This window comes from Meriones unguiculatus, chromosome 3 (genome assembly GCF_030254825.1).
Source record: "Meriones unguiculatus strain TT.TT164.6M chromosome 3, Bangor_MerUng_6.1, whole genome shotgun sequence".
Classification (NCBI taxonomy): Eukaryota; Metazoa; Chordata; class Mammalia; order Rodentia; family Muridae; genus Meriones; species Meriones unguiculatus.
Genome location: NC_083351.1, coordinates 141,252,472 through 141,277,918, shown reverse-complemented (window position 1 = coordinate 141,277,918; position 25,447 = coordinate 141,252,472). Strand labels below are relative to the sequence as shown.

The 25,447-nt window shown below is 37.5% G+C and overlaps 1 protein-coding gene across 3 annotated transcripts; it reads right to left on the bottom strand.

Moving 5' to 3' along the window:
* Positions 1 to 1,940: 1,940 nt before the first annotated feature.
* Positions 1,941 to 24,562, bottom strand: Tmem33 (transmembrane protein 33). 3 transcript variants are annotated; one of them, XM_021635495.2, is made up of 9 exons: positions 24,427 to 24,536; positions 24,215 to 24,284; positions 21,291 to 21,385; positions 20,649 to 20,836; positions 17,838 to 17,905; positions 16,428 to 16,561; positions 9,162 to 9,245; positions 7,103 to 7,223; positions 1,941 to 6,308 (listed from the first exon to the last, which is right to left on the bottom strand). In XM_021635495.2, exons 2-9 carry the CDS (start codon positions 24,257 to 24,259, stop codon positions 6,303 to 6,305), a joined length of 741 nt encoding a protein of 246 aa, XP_021491170.1. In that variant the 5' UTR covers positions 24,260 to 24,284; positions 24,427 to 24,536; the 3' UTR covers positions 1,941 to 6,302. The 3 variants fall into 3 exon arrangements, with proteins under 3 accessions (XP_021491170.1, XP_021491168.1, XP_060236692.1); XM_021635493.2 differs by having other exon boundaries at positions 1,941 to 7,223; positions 24,427 to 24,562; XM_060380709.1 differs by lacking the exons at positions 24,215 to 24,284; positions 24,427 to 24,536 and adding an exon at positions 22,714 to 23,228 and having other exon boundaries at positions 1,941 to 7,223.
* Between the last annotated feature and the right edge of the window lie 885 nt (positions 24,563 to 25,447).

Here is a 25,447-nt window from a genome sequence, read left to right as displayed (position 1 = left end):
GGGTTTTGAGTTCTGTGTAATAAGACTTTAGACACTTTCCACTGCATCTGTCAACTTTCAGGTATGTTTAAAATTTGCACTAAGATAAACGTGTGTGTGGTAGATGAGTGGTATGTGCACACACATGGAGGCCAGACATAGATGTCAGGAGTCCTGCCCTATTTTGTTCTACCTTATTTCCTCAAGACAGAGTGACTGAGCTTGAAGAAAGCTGGTGGCTGGAGAGCCCAGTTTCCTTACCTCCACTCCTCATAGTGCGAGGGTTAGCTGCAAATGTGCAACCCCATACCCAGCTGTTCACATGGACTCTTCAGATTTGAATGGAGGTCCTCTTGCTTGCAGAGCTAGTGCTGTCATCAGGAGCCACCTCCCCAGCCCCAAGATAAGTTTTAACAGGGTTCTACTGCCTCATCTGTTGTTCTCTAGGATCTCAGCAGTCTCCATTCAAGCAGGAAATGAGTGGAATTTGCCTTCCCAACATTCAGAATTATGAGCTGGGTGTAGCTGCACAGGTCTTTAATCTCAGCACTTGGGAAGTAGAGGCAGGCAGATCTCTACGAGTTTGAGCAGCCAGCCTGGTCTACACAGTGAGTTCCAGGACAACCAGGGCTATGTAGAGAAAGGCTGCTTAAAAAAAAAAAAAAAAAAAAAAAAACAAAACAAACACCAAAATATTCAGAATTATGGTATAATAAACTCCAAAGAAGCCAAGCATGCTGGCACATGCCTGTCATCCCAGCACTCTAGGAGGCAGAAGTAGGAAAATCTCTGTAAGTTAGAGGTCTACAAAGTAAGTCTAAAGAGAAACCCTGTCTTGAAAAAACCAAACAAAAACAACCAACAAAAAAGAAAATCCAAAGACTTTACTTCTTTTAAAGAAAAACAAAACAAAAAAAAAAAAAAAAAAAAAAAAAAAAAAAAAAACCTACCTATATTATGAGCCGGTGGGTATGTCTCAGAAATAATCTATCATATAATCTTTAGGAAGGGACTGGAGAGTTAGTTCAGTAGTTAAAGAGTATTGGCTTCTCTTACAGAGGACGATTTCAGTTCCCAGCACCCACATGGCAGCTTATAATTATCTATAACTTCAGTTCCAGGGGATCTGATGCCTTCTTCTGACCTTCACAGGCACCAGACACAAATGTGGCACACATACATACACATGTGCAAAATATGCACACACAAGAATAAATACATTTTTAAAAACCTTTAGGAAATCAAATTTTCTTAACTTCCATATAATGCTGCAGCTCAAATCTAGGGTCTGATTTGTGCATGCTAGAGAATAAAGCGTTACCACTGAGCTATCAAACCCTCTTATTTCCTGGGTTACCAAAGATTTTTCTGCTTATATAGATAACTCTAGTTGCCTTTGGTCTTTTCTGCAATTTTGTCGTGCCCAGCCCTGCTCCTGCCTGTTCAGAGCTGAGGATCAAACTCAGGGCTGTGAGATTGTACCAATGAGCTAAACCCTCAACCCCATATATGGATAGCTAATTCATCTACTACTTTCTACCTATAAGAATTACCTTTATGTAAAACTGCTCTTTATAATGTCTTCTGTATTGCATTTTTGAAGTGAACAAGGATTTATATAATTGGCTTGTATAACTAACTTACAAAGGACCTGCTGTTCAACCAACACAGAAAACACCACTTCTAGATACCTAGAGGGAAATGCACTTCTGTTATCTGGTGCTGGCTGTGACTGGGTGCACCTGGGTGTGCACTGTGAGTCATTTTAAGGCGACTTATAATGCAGTTTTCCCATTTAACATCAGTTTTCAACAGCACGGTATCTTGTTTGTAATGTTTGTAATGGGATGAGGACAACAGAAGCATTCAGACTCAACTTCTATCAATAGGCGATTAGGGACAAAGAAAAGCTGAATTCTGACTGTAAGTGTACTTGTGCAACATAGCATTTCTAAACCTGCTTAAATCCAGGAAGACTTTTATTACACAATTTGACTTTACATCAATAAAATGTTAGTTATAACATTATAGATGAAGGAAGAACAATTTAATTTGTATTGAAATAAATACTAGACATACAAAGCACATACAGTGAAAAGGAGTCACAATAAATTACAGGTGGAGACATGACTTTGCTCAGTCACCAAAGAAAGCCCTAGATACTTCCAATTTCACAGCATCAAATTTATCATTCTTGCTGATTTAAGCAGAACACAAAACAAGTACGGATCCTAGGGCTTACTTTCATAGGTACCAGCATGGATAATTTACTACAGTGATCCAATTTGAAAATCAGCAGGGACCAGTAAATCGCTGCATAGAAGAAAGAGCGAATGAGGCCCTTTTTCCTTGGTGTCAGCAGGCTCTGATTATTATGTTTATTACATTTTCCTGAAAGGACTTCACATTTTCTCAAATATGCAGGAGAACTATATTTCCCCTCTGAGGCCTACATTAGCATTATATGCTTTGGTCTTGAATACAAGAGAATGATGAATTTTTCAATTTATTTTATAAATTTATAGCTTGGATAATATTGGCTTGCAGAGTATATAACTCCCCAAACTGTACAATATATTAAAAATGGACTCAAGAGAAGTTAGTAAGAAATGCTGACATACTGTTCATAGAAATTTTTTAGTTCAATATATCCAATTTTTATTAAGCACCAGAAGCGATGCATTTATCAATCAAGCGGTTCTTATGACTATTTCTAATCTCTGCAATCCTTGTATATCTGTTCCAATATATACACATCGCAAGTGTTCCCTGCCCAAGCTTTTGCTCTTTTGGTCTCAACTTACAGATACATGTAGACAAAAACTAATGTCAAAAGGAATTGTTCCCCAAGTTACAAAAAAGAACAGTAAACATTTGGAATTAAATGTTATGCTCAAGAAGGTTAGTTTCAAAAAAATGATAAGACTATTTTTAAAATATCGCTTTAGAAAACCAGAAAGGATGGGAGGCAGAAGCAGGAGTATCCCTGAGTTCAAGAACAGCCTAGTCTACACATAGAAACCCTGTCTTGGGGGTGGAAGGGAGGAAGGAAGGAAAGAAGAGAGAGAGAGGGAAGGAGGGAGGAAAAAATGAAATGATTCTTGGGCCCGTCATTCCCCTACAAAAGCTAACTGTTAGAAGACTCTGGCAAACACAGCTGTCAGTCATCTTTTCCCTATGGTTTTCTAAGGAAAAAAAAAAAAAGTCCATTTCAGATACAAAGAATACTGCATTTTGTCTTGTCACTACCAACTCAAAACTCAGCGTGGGTCAGTTATATGGCATGTGCAGCGCTAAAAGGGGACCACAGAGAACCCTTCACCCAAGAACGAGTCCATTCCCAATAAGCCACTTCAGTGCCATCTCAAAGCACAAGAATCTCATTGATTAAATAATTACAGGAAACCTTCCAAATTCGCAGCAGCTCCACTGACATCCTTGACACAGCTCCAAGAATGGCTTTGCAGCCAAACTATAAAAGCAGTTCTTTAGTTGTGCACTAAAGAACTGCTGAGCAACAATTCCAGACCTACAGGTATGCGGTGCCCAGAGTACGCTGCCTGCTACGCTACACCACGCTGCCAGTGCTGAACTACCCCAACACTGCGAATCTTCGAGCGGTGATAAGAAAAACTTGTCTTTGTAAACTACAACTGATTTTCAAAACCAGGTAGCACTCCTGCTAATAGAATCCAAACTGTTAGCTGCTTTCATATTACAGGGAAAATCTCAATTGTAGTTAACCTGATTCTACCTTAGTGTACCTACAAAAAAAAATCATGAAAAAAAAAATCCCATCTCTCTATGTAAGATGAGAAAAAAAACCTATCAATTTTTCTACATCTGAAAAAGGGAGAGAATAATCTTTATGCAGTCAGGTGACTGGGGCTGAAAATAAAAAGATGAGACAATAACATGCATGCCACTCCCAACTGTGTCCCATTTTACTGGCTCATATTAACAGTGTACTTCTTTTGAATATTTTATTATTATAAAATGGTACTCATAAGCTGGGAATATAGCTCAGTGGTAGAACAAGAGGCCCTGGGTTCAATCTCCAGTCCCACCTCCCAGCATTCACAATAAATACTTACCAAGTATTTGTCCACTATTGAATTAATGGGGTCATAAAATTAAGATACTTAGTGTTCTGTCAGCTAAGCACTTTCAGTAGCACAGCATCTAACCTTCTAACATAGCCTGTGAAAATGGGTACTACCCACGGAGAGAGTGACACCCACTGATTGCCATAACTGTCCATAGCTATATTTTCCCTGGGTCAATAAAAGTTCCAATACAACAATAGTTAAGTGTTTGTTGTAACCACAATCTTTTACCACTTTCTCATCTGAAATGCTTTTAGAGAACTCAACCTAAGTTCTATTTGTCTTTCATTTTCCTCTCCAGGATCTAGGATATTCACTAAACTTACAAACCTAACTCAATTTTTTTGTCCAGATCTTTGGATGTTGCAATTCTCTCTCTTTTTTTTTTTTTTTCAAGACAGGGTTTCTCTGTGTAGCCCTGGCTGTTTTGGACTTACTTTGTAGACCAGGCTCGCCTCAAAATCAGAGAGATCTGCCTGCCTCTGCCTCCCAGAGTGCTGGGATTACAGGTGTGTGCCACCGTGCTTGCAATTCTTACTTAACAGAATCCTTTAGTTTTCCAGAACTTATTTGTTAGCAGCTTGCCTTGACATTCTCTGTAAAGGATATATGTAAGTATCTAAATTTAATTTTTAAAATTAGCTTTCTTATTTTTCTTCCAAAAGCATCTACTTTAGTAAAACGTTATTTCAAGGCAGCTTAAATACAAACTGTACTTAAGAAATTGCTCTGTGGCTTAATATGAAAATACAGCAACTCAGTGAGAGATGAAGTATATAACAGAAATACAGAATGCTCACTAGAAATCAAAAGGATTTATATGAAGCTTCCATCTGTCTAATGGGGCTTAATAAGCAACAGCACTGTTCCTAAAGGACTAGATATTCTGGGTAAAAATTCAACTTCCTTTAGACTGTTTAGTTATGCAAAAAGTGTTGTGTCTCCTGCTACATCTACTTTATGCACTATTACATTTCCTATATTTTGATAGGTGCATATGGAAACACTAATTTCAGATTCAAGACCAGCCGATTGTACATATTCACAGAAGTGATTATTTCTAACTATAACTTCATGCAAACTAACATCTATCTAGTAATGTTCAAGTTATAAAATATTATAAAGAACAAAAAGTCACTAATACACCCTGAAACATAAAAGGCAATCTAGGTTCAAATGCAGCATACATATAAAACAAATGGAAAAATTGATGAAATCCAAATAAACCTTGTACTTTAGTTAATCCAGTTATTATCTTACTTTGCATAAATGTCCCACCAAAAGAAGATGCTAATATAAAAACAGATAGGTATAAAAGGTACATGGGAACTCTCAGCACTATTTCTGAACCACTTATAAATTTAAAATATTCCAAAAAAATGTAGGAGAAAAAAACATTTCAAAGTAAATATGCCTTTAGCTGCCAGCACTTGATGTCATTCAAGACACTGTTTTAAAACATCTTTAGAAATCAGTTACATTTACATAACATTATAATCATTTTATTGCTCTACAAAGTTGTATTTTTTAAAACCATCAAATTACATACATAGTGATAAGGAGGCTAGATACACACATAAAAAAATCAACTGGCTATTATGAGGTTGCTTCTACAACTTGGTGGATAAATATTACAAAAATATAAAAGTAGCTGATTATAGCTAAGCTATCAAGTTGTATTTTCTGAAATCTACCCTAAAACAATCACCTTTCTATAGATTAAGAACTTAAACAAAAAGAAAACTGATGTTGCTAATGAATGTATTTGAGAAGTCCAAATTACATGCAGATAGAAGAGAACTGAGTACAAAAAAAGCCACATTACATTTTTCTATACTAAAATTATGCAGTTTTAAGTATTTCCAATCATGCAACTGTAAGAAGGATCAGAATGGCTTTTACAAAGGAATTGATGAGAACTCAATTAAAAGAACTGAACATATTATACAGCTCCTATCAGATGCCTTGTACATCCAAGCCCCCCAAACCAGGAAGAAATACCCATCACTTCCCCTCAACTGCTCCCAAGACCCATTCTCCATTAATTACCTTACCCATAAACCTTTCCATTTAACCTTTTCAATCATATTTGCTGCATAAACATGTAATCTACAGAACAGTCTTCATTATTTCAGAACATACAAGTGTAATCACATGCTTAGTCTTCGACCACATCCTTTCAAAGGCATCTGAACTGCTGCATATGGCTAGGAAGTGTCAAGCCTAAGAAACCAAGAAAACTAGAGTCAAGAATCTAGAACTTTGTAATTCTACAAACTATAGCAACACTGATAATTTATCTGACGACATTTGTAAAAGTTACTCAGTCTCTGAAAGGAACTCTGTGTCACTACTACCTTCTATAGTAAATGGTTATATGACCCCAAAGATCTAATCCAAAACAGGTTTACAGTTTTCAGACACTATTCAAAGTCACAGATGTGTTAATGGAAATGAAAGCTTGACAGGTCATAAAATGCATACAGAAATTTCCCTTGTGATAGTAAAGGCTAAACACACCAGTCCTAGCAAAGCAACAGAAGACCAGCAGAATGTGAAATGAAACTGCAGGGGGATGTGTTTCTGTTAAAATATCAATCAAAGTCACTGAATAGAAAAATACTGTCTCAAAATATACTAAACTCATTACTACTATAATGAACTCATTCCAGACATAACCTGGGTTAATAGTTATGGTGAAACAAATTTCAGAGTTCGTTTTAAAAGAAAAAGATGTATTTCATGATGTAGACATAGCAGCATCTAAAACAATTTAGTAACATTTATCACTAAATACACACTTATATAACCACAAACAATAATGTACAATAAAATTTTCTCAGAAAGTGTTAAAGGCTTGATTTAACATGCCAGGAAAATTATTATTTTTCAGAGATGCATGTATGTAAATCACGTAACTTGGACTGAGGTCAGTGTTAGACCTGTAATGTGAGACCACTATCTGCATTACCAGCTATCTCCTACACACAGCTCAACTAGATGTTAAACTACGCAACTGTTGGTGCCAGTCTGCTAATGAAGGCAATGCTCTGGAGACACAATCTTCTCACAAACAGTGGGCAGGAGGGTTTCATTATAATGTGCTCAACAACAATCCTCAGTTCATTGAACAAGTTCCTGTAAGATAAATGAGTTCCATTCAGAAACACACCAAAAGGCAATGAATACAAACAATGCTGAGAAAATGCTGAGGAAAAAATTGACCAAAAAGAATTTAAAGAAGTAGCCTGGTGTAGTAGCTCACACCTTTAGTATCAGCACTTGGGAGGCAGAGAGGCAGGTAGATCTCTGAGTTGGAGGCCACTGGTCTACATTCTGAGTTTCAGGACAGTGAAACCTTGTCTTGAAACCAACCAACCAACCAAACCACCCGCCCACCCCAAACCATTTCAGTGAACCTAGAACACACTGTAGGGAATACACAAAGGTGAGCGCATGCACACCTATCAGTGCTAGCCCTCAGTTGCTAGTGCAGGAGGTGGGGAGTCTAGGATTCCAAAGCCAGCCAGGGTAGCAGGAGAGCGCCCAACTCATCACAAACAAGAGTGTCTTTTTAAGTAAAGAAGTAATAAAAACATTTTTTAAAAGTATGGTTATATCTAAAAAGGATTATTTACTTTTCTCTTAATCAATTTTCGCATTTTAAAGACAACCTCAACTCATTTTAAAAAAGATCAAAAAATTACATAATACAGGCAATCCACACACTGTTTCTTTAAAAGAATGTTTTCTCTAGGAGCTTTTCTGACACTAGGAGTTTCAGTGCTGTGGTGAAGTTAATGGAGACAACACTGAACACATTCAATGAAGGCTACTTATAACCTGGATACTGAGCAAACTAGCTGCTTTTACATGAAAACCTACCCAAGAGCTCACATAATCTGGTCTTGATCTAAGATCTTGCTCCGTTTCTTGCTGCAGCTTCTGACAGTGCTGCGTTGCTTTATGTTTGTTCCCAGGCTAAGAGGCCTTCCTTGCCTGACCTAGACTACCCACAAAGTACCCTTCATTACACACTCTCCCTGCACACATGCATACACACCATATACAAAGTGATGTAGACTGTACTAGAAGTCGATCTGGTGGATCCTCAAGGACAATTCTTCCTCACATTTTCACCTTGCCTGACTCACTGTGCCTAACTTGGGATCTCCCGAGTGCAGAAAGTGCCTTTGGACTCCAGAGCACTGCTGTTACAGATGTGCGACCCCTTGCCTGGCTGTGAGCTTTTTAGGCCTCGTGTAACAGGAAGTTACAGTGTGCAGAAGGAGAGCCTATTACATATTGATTTGTTACTTTAAATATCATTGTCTTTGTTTTAACTAAGAAAGACCTCAAGAATGGGACATCCCTAACCATTAGTAGCACCTTCAAAGATAATCAAGATAATGCTAGCTTCCATTTCTGGAAATAAATAGAAGGCCCCACCCTTGAATGGTTTAGCTTCCAGTGTTTTTACTTGCACTGTTGTAAAGTGGCATATACTCAGCAGCAATGTACTTCAGATTTCAGTCTTTTCTAGACTAGCGTCATGCTGCACAGATCTCTACTGTGGTGCTATGAGAGCAGTGAGCTGCAGCTCTGGCGACAGGGCATTCTATGAAGCACTGTGCTGCTAAGCTGCTTGCTGGGCTAGGTGTAGTAACTGCATTTTAACTTAAGAATGAACTCATCAGGATGGAAACCTCTAAGTCAAGAATTAGCTTTAAAACTATGTTTTCACTAACTCCAGCTAGTTTTAAAGCCTAAACTTAAATTGAAAAGATACTCCTTCCTTCTAAATTCTAAACTGTTAGTTAAGAAATTTCCAAGGGGGGAAAAAAAAGAAATTTCCAAGAGTTATAAATACTACCAAACAGAATAGATTTAAGATAGTCACCAGTGCCAGACCTTGGTGGCACTTGCCTGTAATCCCAGGATTCTGAGAGGAAGAGGCAGGCTGTAAGTTCAAGACCAGACTAGTCTACAAAGTGAGTCCAAGACAGCAAAGGCTACACAGAGAAACCCTGTCATGAAAAACAAAACAACAATAAAAAAAGATAATCACTAGCTTACCGACAATATGGATTTCTTCTAGAGGAATATCGAAGAGTAAGAAATCTGTAGTATATAAAAGGCTGAAGCAAACTTCCTTGGCCACTGAAATAAATACAAGGGTGATGAATACACATTACTCATTCATACATATATTAAAATATTATGGGCAATTTAAAAGGAAAATATATATGTCTGCATCAAATTGTCAGTAACAATTACTTTACCTTGGCACAAATTATTCTTAAAAAGGAAATAGAAAATGGAGGACTGAAAAAAAAAACAGCAAAATGCTTTTTATCAAATTTCAATACTAAAACTCAGAAAATATTGGATATTATTTCTATAATTATTAGGGACAATTGATAAAAATCAAAAGTTTTGGGGGTATTTTTTAAATTGTTCATTATTTGAGTTTGAGTGTATGCTGTGTGCCGTGTTCTTGAGTGAGTGTACACACATGATATTGTGTGATAATGTGGGCAAATGCCAGGTGCACACAAGGCTCTGGCAAGGAAGGAAGGAGGATGAGCTATGTATACAACAAACAGCCAGTTTGGGTGAACACAGTGAGGCAATAGGTTAGTAAATTATATTGTATTTAGTAATTTAAAAATCATGGTTATGAATAATACAAAGTGGACAGTCAGACATGGTGGAGTACACCCATAATCCCAGGACTTGAAAGATGGAGGCAGACAGTTATTTTTAGCTACACAGTGAGTTTGAGGACAGCTTGCCTACATGGGACTCCATCTTAAATAAAGAGGAAAGAAAAGGAAAAACCCAGAGAGCAGCTTTGGAAAAAAGCAGAATGTGAGGCAGAGCGATGGCTCAGCAGATAAGGTGCTGCTGTCAGGCATGATAACCTGAGATACAATCCTGGAACCCACGTGAAAGGAGAGAACTGACTCCTGAAAGTTATCTATGACCTCTATAAATGTGCTACACACTCACAGAAAAAAACTAAATGGAATAGGAAAAAAAAAACCTTTTTAAAGCCAGATTTAGTGGCTCATGGCTTTAATCTAATCACTCAGGAGGCAGAGGCAGGTGGATTTCTGTGAGTTCTAGCCCAGCCTGGTCTACATGGTGAATTCCAAGATAGCCACAGCCTCATAGAGAGACCCTGTCTCAGAAAACAAAAACAAACAAAACGGAGAGATGGCTCAGAGGTTAAGAGCACTGGCTGTACTTCCAAAGGTCCTGAGTTCAATTCTCAGCAACCACACGGTGGATCACAACTATCTATAATGAGACCTGGTGCCCTCTTCTGGCATGCACTGTATAAATAATAAATAAATAAATAAATGTTTTTTAAAAAATTAAAAAAACAGAATATAAAAGTATATACACTATATTAGCTCTTAAGTCAGTGTTTATAACCTTCTAATTTATACAATAATTTTATAATAAAAATAATGTATATGATTACAAGTATATTACATACATTTTGCTCAACAAATAATGATATAATTTTCAGCTTTTTCTTTCTTTCTTACTTTTTTTTAAATTTTTTTGACCCAGGGTGTCTCTCTGTGTAGCTTTGGCTGTCCTAGACTTGGTTTGTAGACCAGAGTGGCCTAAAACTCATAGCAATCCTAGTGCTGAGATTAAAAGCATGCAACACCATGACCATCAATTTTCAACTTTCTAAACTGAAAATTTTAAAAGAGAAAATATCGAAAGCATTAATTGAAAATCAAGCTTCCCACTATTCAAGTTAGCCCTTTATGAAATTCACAATTCACTCTCCATAATCTATCCTTTTAGGAACACATGTACACAAATGCACAAAATGACAAAAGTAACCAATGCTCTTATAATAATTCACTAATTACTAGCTCTAGAGAGCTTGACACAACTACGAACGTACTTATCCTTGCACGTCCCCCAAAAATAAGTGGAGAATACACTATATACTGTTAACCACTTTAACTTAGATAAACATGTAATATGCATGACAACATGCCAATAATCCTATTCCTTTTACAGGTTCAAGTATTCTGAAATCTTATGCTCCTATATACCAAGCTTCCCTTTAGGCTGGCTCTATATAGGAAGAAATTGAAACTGTAGCCGAGGGAGTAGCTTGGTACCACCTGCTTGCCATGTAAACCATCCTATAAGCAATCATAGTTTGTGTTTGTTTTGAGAGGGTTTAATCCTCAAAACACACCCACAAAAGGGTGCCTGTAGCCCCAGCATCCTAGTACTCAAGAACTAGAAGTGGAAGGATTGCTTTAATTTCAGCCTAGGCTATAAAACAAGGCCTTGTCTCAAAAACACAAAACATGGAAGGAAGGGAAACAAGAAAGCAGAAAGAAGGGAAAAGAGAGAGTGAGGAACTGAAAAAAAAATGTAGAAAAAGGAAAAAAGTAAGCAAATTTACAATGATCATCTTTCCTTGTACATATGTGCATGCATATTCAAGATAAACTCAAGACTGTAGGTTTATCTTTAAATACAGAGCGCTAAGAAATACAGCCTCTCCTAGTCAGAGAGTGTATCTGTCATGAAGGCAGCATATACAGACCAGTGATAGAATGATTGTTTTAATTTTATGGTTGGGGTAATATTTAAGTTACATTCTTACATTAAGTATTCTACAAAACAACATACTATTGCACATGGAAAGTTGAGGAAACAGCTCAGTAGTTGCACAGAGCTACCTGCCTAGCACATGTTGACTTGATTCCCAAAGATAAAATAAATAAACTTTATAAGCTGAATTTACTAAAGTAATTAAAATTACAAAATACTGATGAATGACATTAAATACACACAAAACCAGAAAAGTCTCCCATGTTTATACACTGAAAAAATACTGTTGAAACATCATGTTACTCAAAGCAGTTTAAGATTCATCCATCAGAAGAGCAACTATGAAAACAAGCAAAAAAAAAAAAAAAAAAGCCAGCACTGGTAAGGATACAGAGAAAAAAAATGAATGCATGCATCTATGGTGCCAATGTAACATTATGGAAAAGGGGAAAGAAGAAATAGCGTAATGACCTCGTGACCCAATTATCCCACTTCTGGGGATGAATCCAAAGGAAATGAGATCAGCATTATCAATGTGATCTGGGCACTATGTGTTTACTTCATCACTACTCAACACAAGAAAGATATGCAATCAAATGAAGATTGAACAACACATGAACAAATAAAGAAATGTGCGACATATTCCTAAGTATACACACAAGGTTGGATGATAGTTTATCCTAAGAGGATGAAATACTATCATCTGTAGTGAGAAAGGAAAAGGGGATGGAACTGGAAAGGCTATGAGATGGCAAGTGTGTAGTTGGGAAAGGGGGCTCAGCAGACAGAAGCACTTGCTCCTCTTGTAGAACATGCAGGCTTGGTTTCTAGCACCCATATGGCAGCTCACAACCATCTCTAAGTCTAGTTCTAGGGTCTCTTCTGGCCTCTGTGGGTACCACGCATGTACGTGATAGACATACATGACGTAAAACACTCATACACATAAAATTAAGCACATAAACCTGAGATAGAAAGATTAAACATGCACTCAAAGGCAGTGGCTAGCAATGCTGATTTCAAGGAAGAGAGTAAAAATAGCTATGACCAGAAGTTAGGAGGGAAGAGGAACACAAACAAGATGAGTGTCAAAAGTGTAACAGACCAGTGGCTACAGTACTCGCTGTACATGGAGAAGGACCTGAGTTCACCCGGTTCAGTGAAAGAGACTCTGGAGCGTTACAATGGAAGACATCCAGTGTCAACCTCTGGTATCTATACACACACACTAGTTCATTAAAGGAATACATTCTAGTGAAGAAATTAACTTTAAAAATGTTTCTGGTAGAGGCAGGAGAGAAGGCTCAGAGGTTAAAAGCACTGGCTGTTCTTCCAAAGGTCCTGAGTTCAATTCTCAGCAACCACAGGGTGGCTCATAACTATCTATAATGAGATCTGGTGCCCTCTTCTGGCATGTATACATAATACTGCATACATTATAAATAAATAAATCTTTAAAAAATGTTTCTGGTAAACTCTACTCTTGAAAATTCAGATGCTGACAGTTTGTCCATATTGTTAAATAAATGCTTAATGAGCTCAATTGAGTTAAGTATGAATGAAGTCAAAACCTACTATAATTCTAAAATAAGGTTTCATGTTAATGTGCTAAATTTTAGGGTATAAGCTTTGGAGTTGAATAATTTATAAATGCAGCTGCATCATATCCTGTATTAAACATTTAGGAAATGAAGTTTAAGCTATTTATTTCAATTAACATTTTTTCAGTGCTAGAGATTAAACACAAAGCCTTATATATGCCAGTTAGTATTTCCTTTTAAGTGAGAAAATTCAAGGCTCAGAAACATGTTAAAAGTCTTACCAACTAAAGTCCAGGTCCAGAACATCTATTACAAATATTTTTATAGCCAGATTAGTGGCGTACACCTTTAATCTCAGCACTCAGGGAAGCAGAGGTAGAAGGATCTTTATGAGTTCAGGAAGGCCCAGTCTAATACATACAGAAATCCAGGATAGCCTGGCCTACATGGAGAGTCTGTCTCAAACGAACAAACAAATGAAAAAATTTTATGTGTATCATTCTAGAGCCTTATATTACTGAGAACCCACAACTTGAGCAGCATATAAACAACCCTAAAGTTTACAGAGAAAAGTATAGCTTAGAAAAATGAAAAAGATGAATTTAAAGAAAAATCTGTAAAACCTATGAAGAGAGATGAAGTTAGCTAGTTACTCAGAAAGATGATACAGGATTGTAAGCTCCAGGCCAGCCTAGGCAATTTAGTGAGACCTTATTTCAAAAATAAGAAAGAAAAAAGAAAAAAAAAAAAAGGCAAAAATGGACTAAGGCTGTTACAGCTCAAAAGCAGACTTCTTAATACACAGTGCCAGGCCCTGGGTTCAATCCTCAGTACAAGAATGAAAAGAAGAAGAAAAAAGAAAAAAAGAAAAACAACAACAAAAACCACAATCAACTTTCAGGTATATAAGAACTTCCAACAAACACTAAAAAGAATAAAGTTTTATGCTTAGTAACAATAACTTGCACAAATAAGCAAAATTATGAAAACCAAGTATACAGACTTTTTTCTCTAGACAAGAATCTTACTATGCAGTCTAAGCTTGCCTTGAATTTGCAATCTCCTGCCTTACCCTTCCCAATGCTGGGATTACAGGTCTGTGACTGGAAAAGCACACAGACATTTTAAAGAACATTTTGACACGGTCTAAAAAATACAAAGTGCATTTAGCTTAAAGACAGAAATATTAATTCTGATATGTATGTTGAAGAAACCACTGTTGGTACACAAGTATAAGCAAGCTAAGAAAGTTAGCAATATTTAGAAAACTAAAAATGCAAACAACTATCCATCATCAAGGTAATAAAATGAAACACACTAATACAAAAGAACAATGTGTGCCATTAAATTTACAAAGGTTAACTCTAAAATGTCAACACAGAGACCACAAAAATACACCTTGACTGGAAAAACAAGCTGCAAATAATCCATGAATTATTGTAACTATGGTATACAGTAAAAACAATTAATAAACCTATACCCCCAAAATATGCTTGCTACAGACACATATTTTCTAAATGGACTATACATATACACTGGTTTTCTAAATGGACTGCATATGAACAAGTTAAACTCCTTACTCTGGAACAGAGAAGACAGAATTGCGACTAGAATGCATCATAAAATGCTTTTTACTAGAGAAGTGTGTTCACCCGGGAGCCCGTGAGGCCATATGCTGCACAACACAGCTAAAATTCCAATCCCATGTAAAAGAGTAAGCTTATTTAAAATATCGTGCAGGGTTCTTTCTTTGTCATATTCTGAACTTTGTAGATGACATCACGGCCCAGAGAAGCCAATAAGTTAGACAGCCCTATTAGCTTATCTACAATGCCCTACTCCTTAGAAAACTAAATTTAAAAAGCAGGCCATCCAGGTAGATATGTACATGGTTAAAATTAAAAGCAAAAGTATCAATAAAGAGATCAATACTGCTGTGATGTTCTACCTCTTGAAAGAAAACTTTCTTTATTCATCCATTATTTCTAGATTCTAAACAAAATATGTTAACAACTGTAGGCAATTGCTACTGTAAAATGTTTTTTTAAGAATGTTTTTAAAAAATGTTTCTTTTTAGTTTAAGAAACAAATACTAATGGCAAGAATGAACCTAATTAGACTTCAAGACTGTGCTGGCTAGTTTTATGTCAACTTGACAGAAACTGTAGTCTTCGGAGAGGAGGAAACTTCAGCTGAGAAAATGCGTCCACAAGAACTGGCTATCGGCAAGCCTATACAGCATTTTCTTAATTAGTGATTGATGGAGGGAGGAGGGCCCAACCACAGTGGGTGGTGCTATTCCCTGGGCTGGTGGTCCTGGGTCCTGTAAGAAAGCAGGCTGAGGAAGCCATGAGGAGCAAGCCAGTAAGTAGCACTCCTCCATGGCCTCTGCATCCTGCTTCTAGGTTCCTGCCTAGACTTCTTATGATGACAAATTGTGATATGAAATCATATGCCAAATAATCCCTTTCCTCCCCGAGTTGCTTTCTTTTTATTCATGGATTTCATCACAGCGATAGTAAGCCTAACTAGAACTAAAACAACAATAACAAAACAAACAAACAAAATAAAACAAAAAAATATTCTTCTAAATGTAGTATTTTAAAACTTTTCAAAAGTTAAAATTAATTTGCAAGGCTTAAGTTTCACAAGGTGTATAAGACAATTCCCTGTCCCTGGCTACTCATTGATGCTGAGGCAAGAAGAGTCATTGTCTTCAGTCTTACACTCACTGGTAAGCCCACTGGGCTCCAGAGGATAGTTCCACAGGACTGGTCACACAGATGGCCCTGGTTTAACTCAGTGAGTAACAAAACATATATATAAGAAAAGAACTTGTAGGAAGCAACAGGATTGAAAATGACGAGAGGGATATACAGTGGGTAGGGAGAATTACCACATGTATTTAGTTGTTAAGAAAATAAGTATATGTAATAATCAAGTGTTTGTGGGCAGCTCGTTGGGAAGAAGGGTTTCAACAAGAGAAAAGAGGAGAAAGTGATGGGGGTGGCAGGATGGTAAAAATGACCAACACATAGTATATACATGTATGAAAATGTCAAATAGTAATTCTAAAAGCATGGGATATGGGGTGTGTATGGGGGGACAAATCCCTGGGTTTTTCAGTCTCAATGCTTCTACTGAAGCAGCTGCTGCTCTACCTAAAATCAATCTTTCAAAACAAGCATGTTCAAATTCTTACCTAAAGAGCATAAAAACTGTAGCAGGCATCAAAAATATTTCATTACAAGCAATGAATTTCAGAATATTTTGTTGGTTAGTACTTAATTTATCCAAGAATGATCTCAACAGAGGCAAGCTATTTGAACCCTTTGCCTAAAACAAAGGAAAACAAGCATTAGAAATTACAAGGACTCTTTAACAACTCAATTAGTCACCCTAATACTAAAATAGGTGGATGCTCAGACTCTTTAAAATGGCATCATATTACATACAACTCACTCATCTTCTATACTTTAACTTCTCTCTCCATCACTTACACTCTAGTACAACACAAGAGCTATGCAATTGTCTCACTGTATTGTTTAGGGAAGGCCAAGATAGGCCTGTTCAGTCAATAGTTTTTGGAAAATACTTTTGATTTATAGTTGGCTAAACTGCGGCCGACTGTCATTAGCTCAGTAGCATATTTAACAGGTAATACAATCCAGGGCCAATTATTTCCAAACTTACAAACTAAGAACTTACTCGGTGTACTCTCCTGCTTTATTCTGTTTCTGAAGAGAACCCAAAACACATTATTAAAATTTTTCATTGTTACCTTATTTCCCATAAGAAAAGTCAAATTCCACCCTCCCCACAAAAAAACAGTGGTTATTTCTCTCCAATTGTAACAAAGACCTGACTATTCAGCAATAGTCAAAATACCTGTGACACCTTAGATAACTAGCACTACAGATTATGAAACCTTAAGTGCCATGTGGTTAGAGATATAAGGATATAAATTAAATGCCAATAAAAAACACAAACTTGGGGCATGCATGGTGGTGCACTCACCTTTAACCCCAGCACCTGAGAGGCAGAGGCAGTGGATCTCTGTGAATTCAAGACCAGCCTGTCTTACCTAGGGAGTTCCTGGCCAGCCAGGGCTGAATAAAGAAACTGTATCAAAAAAATAAAATAAAACCCACACACATACAAACAAACAAAAGACTCAAACTTGGGATTTTCATTCAAATTTAAGTATATATACAGCATATCTGCTTAATGTTCCAGCCCAGGAAAAAAAAAATCAGGAAAGCATCTTTTAATGTTACTACACAGACACTGAGCATGGCTCTACTTCCTTAGTAAGTTAGAATGACAGTGATGGAAGGCAAGATCTCTACCAACTCATCAAACCTAACACATTTTAAATGAAGATATATAAACTTCAGGGAATTTGAAGGAAATTTTAATCCTTTCTCCACAAAATACACTGTTTTATGACATTTCAACAATATAACCTTCAAATTTAAAACTTTCATATCACTTAAAAAAATGTATAACAAGCTTGTGGGAATATAGGGACTTTTGGTGAAAAATGCCTGAAACTCAAAGTCATAGCAACCATCTAAAATCCACAAGGCAAAGAAAAGATAATTTTACTTACATCAAGGACCTTCTTAGTGTATGTGGCAGCATGAAGCAAAGAAAATAACAAGACTGGGAAAATACTCACTGGAGAAAGCAATTAAGGAAAGCCTGGAAGTCACTGAGCACTGTGCACACACGTACACAACTATGCATTCTGTGTAAGGCAGAGCTGAAGCAACAGACTTGACAGTGAGTTCACTGGAATGGCTTTTCTACTATCTGTTTGGAATGTCAAAACCGTTTTAATAAAGCACCACAAACAGCTGCTAAATAAAACAAAAATGTAGGCCATCCCAATAACTGAATATAGTTTTTACCCCACAATGACCATTTTGTTTTCTTAGGCCTTATTTATTAGTTTTAGTTATGTGTGTATGCCTGCATGACTGTACGTTTACCACACACATGCAGGTGTCAGTGGGTACTGGATCCCTTGGAACTGGAAGTATAGGCAGTTGTGAGTTGCCTGATGTGAGTACTGGGAACCAAACCTTGATCTTCTGCAAGGGCATTAAGAGCTCTTAACTGCTGAGCCATCTCTCCAGTGCACCAATTTGGTCTTAAACACAGAAAGTCTTCCACATTGCTTTCACAAGTTTATACTGCTTAAATCCTATTACTTTGAGAAACTATACTTCAAAAAAAATTCTCAATTTGTAAAAAAAGACTGTACATTTGAGCTTATAAAAAATTTATCACGTCCTATCAATTTAATTACAAATATAAGCAAGGAATTTTTATATTAAGCCCAATGGTTTGGCCTCATTTTATGGGTAAATACATAATAATTTTCATTCAATTTTTCAAAAGAAAAAATGGAAATGGATACATTCCAATTTTGGCCAGGTTGATAATAAAAATCTTGTCAAGTATTTACATAAAATGACAGACCATCAATGATGAATGGCAAAAACACTAGCCTTGAGAAGTTAGCTATAATAACACCAGCACTAGAAATGAATCACTCTATTTTTCTGTGCTAGGTAAAGATAGGGCATGGATGGAAACTGCTGAAGACTGATAATCTGAGCGTCAAAATTATAACCTTCTCTCACTTAGCACACAAAAGCGCATTCCAACCAGTGAACATCTATGCCCAAACATCAGAACCTAAACACCAACACGTGTCTTTCCCTGTAGCCTAAGCTGGCCTCAAACTCTTGTTCCTCTGTGCCTCTACCTCCCAGGTGCTGGGACTGCCAGTATACACCACCATGGCCCTGGTTTAAAACTTTTTAGTGAGTCAGACTCCTTTAAAACTTCTCATGTTTAAGGCCTCTGTGAAACTCAGCAGAAGTTTAAATAATTCAGTTTAAACTCTGACATGACCAGACTTGAAGTCTAATTCAGTAACAAAGGCAATGGCAAAGCATAACCTTCAACTAGGTGGCAAGGTATTTGGGTTCCAGTCCTGGCTGCCTCACAAACCTTAATCTCCTAGGCCAAGTTTCATACTATCAAATGACAACATAGAGATCAAGGAGATTTGTAATGAGGACTCTATCTCTAACTGTCTACAGTTCACAAATTAGTTTAGCTTTTGATGTCACTTCTCCCCCCTCCCCAACTTTTGGTTTTGGAGACAGGGTATCATGGAAGCCCAGGCTAACCTTGACTTCCTACCCTCACTTTCTACGTACTGGGATTACAGGCATGAGATTACATGCCTGGTTCAATGTCACTTTTGAATTATTTAGAAAAGATAAGGGGTGAAAAGGCTACCATTTATTCTTCAGTGCCAGTCACTGACAGCAAGGACAATATACCACAGTAAGAACAAAGGCCCATATCTATTTGTAGTATTACTTTGGGCCACCTTTGCATATTACTGTAATTCCCAGTTTCTTCAAGAATTAGATTAGCATTTTTAAACATCTGCTAGTTTATGTTCTTGCCACTGCTTTCTACTTCCCTTCTCCTAACTCATAAGAATTAACCTGATAAGCCAACCTCCTAGCTTGTTTTTTTGTTTTTGTTTTTTGAGACAAGATCTCACTTTGAACCCTGGCTGGCCTAAAACCAGGCATGTAAATGAGGCTGGCTTTACAGCACCTGTGCTTCCCAGTGCTAGGAGGACAGGTGTATACCACCACACCTGGCTCATGTCCTTACTTTCTATTTTATGTACAGCAAATTATCTTCACTTTATTTTACTAAGCCATTTCTGGACAATTTTGTTGTTGTTGTTGTTCCTAGCTTATTGGAAGCTGGGGGAACAAAGTCTTTTTTTTTTCTTGTAGTTTTTAAAAGTAACACATTAGTACGGATGGAGAGATGGCTTGGGAGTTAAGAACACTGGCTGCTGTTGCCGAGGACCTGAGTCCATTTTCCATCACCCATACGGTGGCTCAAAACTGTCTGAAATTGCAATTGTAAAGGTTTTAACATCCTCTTCTGGTCTCCCCAGGCATCAGGCACACATGTGGTACATATACATAGATGCAGGCAAAACACAAATACATGTAAACAAAATATGCATTTTTGCCCTGATAAGTATAAAAAGCCAATGAAATAAAAATTTAAATATTGAATTTATGTATTAATTTGTGTTTTGAGTGTTAATTGTTAAATATCTGCTAAGCTGACAAAGGGCAAGAACATTGAAATACAAAGTTTAAATTCTCAAAACAGCTCTCCAGAGTTTAGATTTCAAATTCTGGGGACAGAAATGTTTGCATTAATGTATCTTCATACAAATGACAGACTAAAAGCAAAAACAAACAAGCTTTATGAAATATCACTGCTGTCTCCTTCCAAAAGAAAGCAATCAAGACATCTCCCACATGCCTAACTGGTGATTTCATTGTCAAAGATATGAAAAGGATACTTGTAACGGGGTAGGAATTGACGAAAATGAGTGAATACAACAGGTAGTGGCAGCTGTCCTCTAACAAAGCCTGAGCCAGGAATGCTCTGCTTAACTGAAAGTGTGGTAATCTTTGGTGCAACCTCAGAGCACTGGTGAGAGCATTTGCCAGCAAAGCACGCTGGTAAAAGCTTGCTGCTTCATGCAACCTGCAAATTACCAGAGGAAAAGTTATCATGAGACACCAGCAGCTATTACATTTCTTCCTCCTTTGTGAATTGCGTCATAATTGCACAACACCTAAATCATTTAATTGTCAATAGAAAACAAATTACAAGAATGTACTCCACATTCTGGGAAGTATCACTTCAAACACATATCCAAGTGAAATAAAGCAGTCATTCTTATGTCAATTTAAAAAGAAATGCAAAAACCATGAGCTTCTCAACCCCCGAATATCTATCTCTCCTCAGATTTACAATGAGCAGTCACACAAACAACAACAAATAAAACATCCCAATGGGTATTAACAGATTTAATGTTGATTTTAAGTGGGGTATTAACTAGTGTTATCCCATTTATTTTAACAATTCTTAAAGCTAAAAAGTGTTTCATAAATGCTGATTGAACAACTTTCTGCATCAGAAATATGATAATACATACCCAAGAAGAGGCAGAACAAACAAGGCGGAGCAATAAACTGTGAACAAGCGAGAAAGCCACATTGCTGTGTCCAGTTTATTGGTCATCATGAATTGCTAGATTAAAAAAAAAAAATATGGTAAACTAAGCATGAAAATTATTTTAAGGACAAATCATGTACTTTTATTCCTATGAAGACTATTTAAACACCTTGTAACATTTGTTTTTTAGGTCATTAAGTGGAAACTCGCGGTATTTAACTGCTTCTTCACATAGACACTGTGGAAGGCATAAGAAGCACTTTGAGAAAAAATCCAGACAGTAAAATTTTCTGTGTTATTTCAACATTTATAATAACGACTCCATCTATCTTAATACGTTAAGGAAGAACTAATGGCTCTCAAGAGAACTATAATGTCTATTCTTAGAAGAAAAAAAAAATCTCAAACCCAAATAGTCAGGCCTCAGGACTGAGTAAGGCATCAAATATTAGGTTTGGATTGAATAACCCATTAAAAAGAGAAAGGTGAAATCACTGCAGTAGTTAGTGCTGAACTCATTAGTCTGTAGACCATTTGTCTATGTACATGGAGAAGGGCCTAGCACACCCGAAGGCACTCCAAACAAGCCTGTCAAGTGTGCAATGCTATCTACTTCTTAGATCACATTACTTTCTGCATTTCCTACAGGCTCCCACGCAAGTTTTACACCGATATCAGTGGGCCTAGATTAAGCTTATCCTGAAAACAAGAACTTAATCTGCTTTATCACTAACATACCAATTTCTAAAGAGGCTTTCATATTTTTAACTACAATGCTCAAAAAACTGTTAATACTAAGATGCGAACATATTTGGGTACATAAAGTATAAGATGCGAACATATTTGGGAACATAAAGTAAACACAAGTTTCATTATACATATCCTCATTAAATGTGATGGAATTTTGTTTCTAGTTGGCACTTGCAATAACTGATTTTAAAGCACATTCATGTATCAAAACACATTCATGTAAAGGCAAATTACAAGCCTTTTAGTTACTACTAGCAACTGCAAGAATATAAAATATGCCGTTAGCTTATTCTATCTAGACCCAGCTATCATACTGTGATGTCCCTAAATTTAATTGATTATAGCAGCAGTCAAATGCAGGGATAAATCTAGATTACTGTGCTTAGTTTGTTTAGAGCATTCTCTTTAAAATCCATTTGTTGAGCCATAAAGGCAACTCAGCAGTAAAGGTACATGCCGCTAAGACTGATGACTGAGGCTTGAATTCAGAGACCACCATGAAAGCAGAGAACTGATTCTCAAAGGTTGTTCCTCGACTTCTACATGACACCCCCCAATAAAAACATTTGTGTAGGGTTTTCATTCTTCAGTGAGTCACTGAATTATCTATTTCAGACATCTATTAAAAAAAAAAGATTTTATTTTATTATTACCTTTTTTTATTTTGTTTTCTTGAGACAGGGTTTCTCTGTGTCCTTGGCTGTCCTGGACTTGCTTTGTAGACCAGGCTGGCCTCAAACTCAAAGAGATCCACCTGCTTCTGCCTCCCTGAGTGCTGGGATTACAGCCATGCACTATTGTGCCTGATTTTATTATTTTTCATTGTTTGTGTGTGGTGAATACAGTAACCTATAGAGAATAGAGGATCCCCCTGGAGCTAGAGTTACAGGTAGGTGTAAGCCCCACAATGTGGATGTTGGGAACTGAACTAGGGTCCTCTGCAAATGCAACATTCACTTTTAAACACTGAACCCATCTATCCAGTCTTTCATGTGGGTCTTTTTTATGTATATACATGCTATTATACAACAAAAAAGCTTAAAAGGCATATGTTAATTTAAGTTTTAAAGAGTGAACTGTGTGATATATACAGTTTCAGTTTCCTCCAAAAATTATCTTAATGGATCTTTGGTTTGAACATTTGAGGACAAATTATTCATAGTTAGTTTCAAAGTATTAGACCAGCCCACTTTTTCATTACAAAGGGGAAAAATGGTATTACAAATCCGTTGATTGCACCTTAAACATCACACCTGAATTCCTTAAAGCATAAGAAAATAAAATGGTTCTTGATGAAGAAATGAGAAGGTCATAATAAGTCATGTAACTTCAATTCTTGGATTGTTCAGCAAAACTAATCTAGATTTTTTGAAACTAGCTGTGTCTTCAAAGCCCAAAGACGGAGAACAGAGGAATTTCCATTGTCTGAATGAGAGTAAGGAGATTAAGACTAATAAATTCAACAGTTTCATTCTAAGGAGGGGAAGTGACAACCAACAATTAAGGAAATCTGAACATAAACTACGTGTTAGCTTAATATACATCAACGTCAAATTTCCCAAACGTAACGAAGTGTAAAATACTACTTAAGTACTTGTGGGTTAACAAGAATTCCAAATGCGTCAGCAAAATAAATGTGTGTATACAGAGGTGCTGTAAAATGATAATCAAAATTTCAGTTTACGAATGAAAGTACAAAAATGCTTCAGACAGAGCAGTAGAACAACGAAATTTACAAAAGGGTAGTTATTCCTCCTATTAAGCGACCAACCTAAGACATCACTCTCTCCCTTGCGAAATTTCTTAAAAGGCTGAAAGTAGGTACAAAGGGCAATACTACGCGCACCACGAGGCGTGTGGGTGGAAGCCTCTGCCTCAGAAGGCATCTCCAACCTTGGGGCCGAAGACAATCGGAGGCCGAGGTGTGGGAAGGAGCAAGGAGGCCCAACATCCCCTTCAGACAGGAGACGGCCACCTGCTCCGGGACTCCCTGGAGTCGCTTTTGAAACAAACTTGGAGCTCCTCTCTACCCGCACCCCACTCCCTAACCCAGTCGGCCAGGCAGCGGCTTCTAGAACGCTCTGGCCCTCTCAACACTTCCTTCTCCTCGCCAACTCTTGCTGATGGAGCCGGTAGCTCAGGCCGCTCACTCACCACAGCGCCCGCCCCTGGGGGGCCGTTCGGGGTAGTATCCGCCATGGGAGACACACAGGATCCCAGGACGCTGCGACAGCGGAGACAAGAAGAGCAAAACGTCAGTGCAGGGCGACGACACTCCGACCTGCTTCCAGAGTCGGCCGGGAGTCCAAACCCCCAGAGAAGCAGGCTCTCCCAGCCCCGTGCAGCACACGGCCACCGGGTAATACCTGTCCCGCACGGTCCTGATCAAAGCTGCCTTTCCAGAAAGACCCAGGAGAAGGCGGAGCTTCCGAGAAAGGCCCTATAATGGGCCGATCAACGCCGCCGGCTCCAGTGGGTCGCAAAGCCGGAAGTGGCGCTTTCACTTCCGTGTGAGTGAGGCGGGGACGTTGAGAGTGACTGTCCAGAGGCATGACGGGAAATGCAGTTTTTCTTCTTGTTTTGGTTCCACCTGTCCTACTGGCCAATGGGCATAGAGCTCTGAGAAGTGAAACCAGTGGAGCAATTTTTGTTTTATCAAGGACTCAGGCAATTCTTACTGCTTCCAAACATAAAAAAAAAAAAAAAAAAAAAAAAAAAAAAAAAAAAAAAAAATTTCTACTTCTGTATACAGAAGCTTTAGAATTATCTATGATCTCTTCAGACAGGGAGTCACTAAACCCACTGATTTAATTTGATTATTTCAAGCACTAGTGAAATGTGACAGACATTGCGCTTGTCAGGGAGAATAAGATGAACATAACATGATCTCCTGAGACAGTAGAGTAAATGGGAATCTCAGCAAAAACGTATATAAAATATGGCCATAAGTTGTGATAATGAGGGGGTTCCTGGAAAAGGTAATTCTGACCCTAAATCTTGAAGGGAGAAGTTATGTGAAAGGGGAAGGAGGTTCCAAAAAAAGGAAACATGGCATGTAATGGAACACAACAGTCAGAGGACAGTTCGAAGTGAGCAGACTGAATGTCGAATGGATCTGGGGAATGAAAGATTTGGACTACAGAGAGGCAGAATGTGCTAACAGCACCACGTGGGAGGGATTGGAAGGAAAGGGAAGGGGAGAGATGATGAAATTACATTTCAGTTAAAAATATATATATATATATTTAAAAGCATCTGAATTTAACCTGCAATCTAGAGAGCCAGACTACAGCTTTAAACTGTAGTATGACATCAGAGTTAGAAAGATCATGGAGGGGCCCAGGGCACACAATTATGGAGAGAAACGATGAAATCCTGGATTGTGGT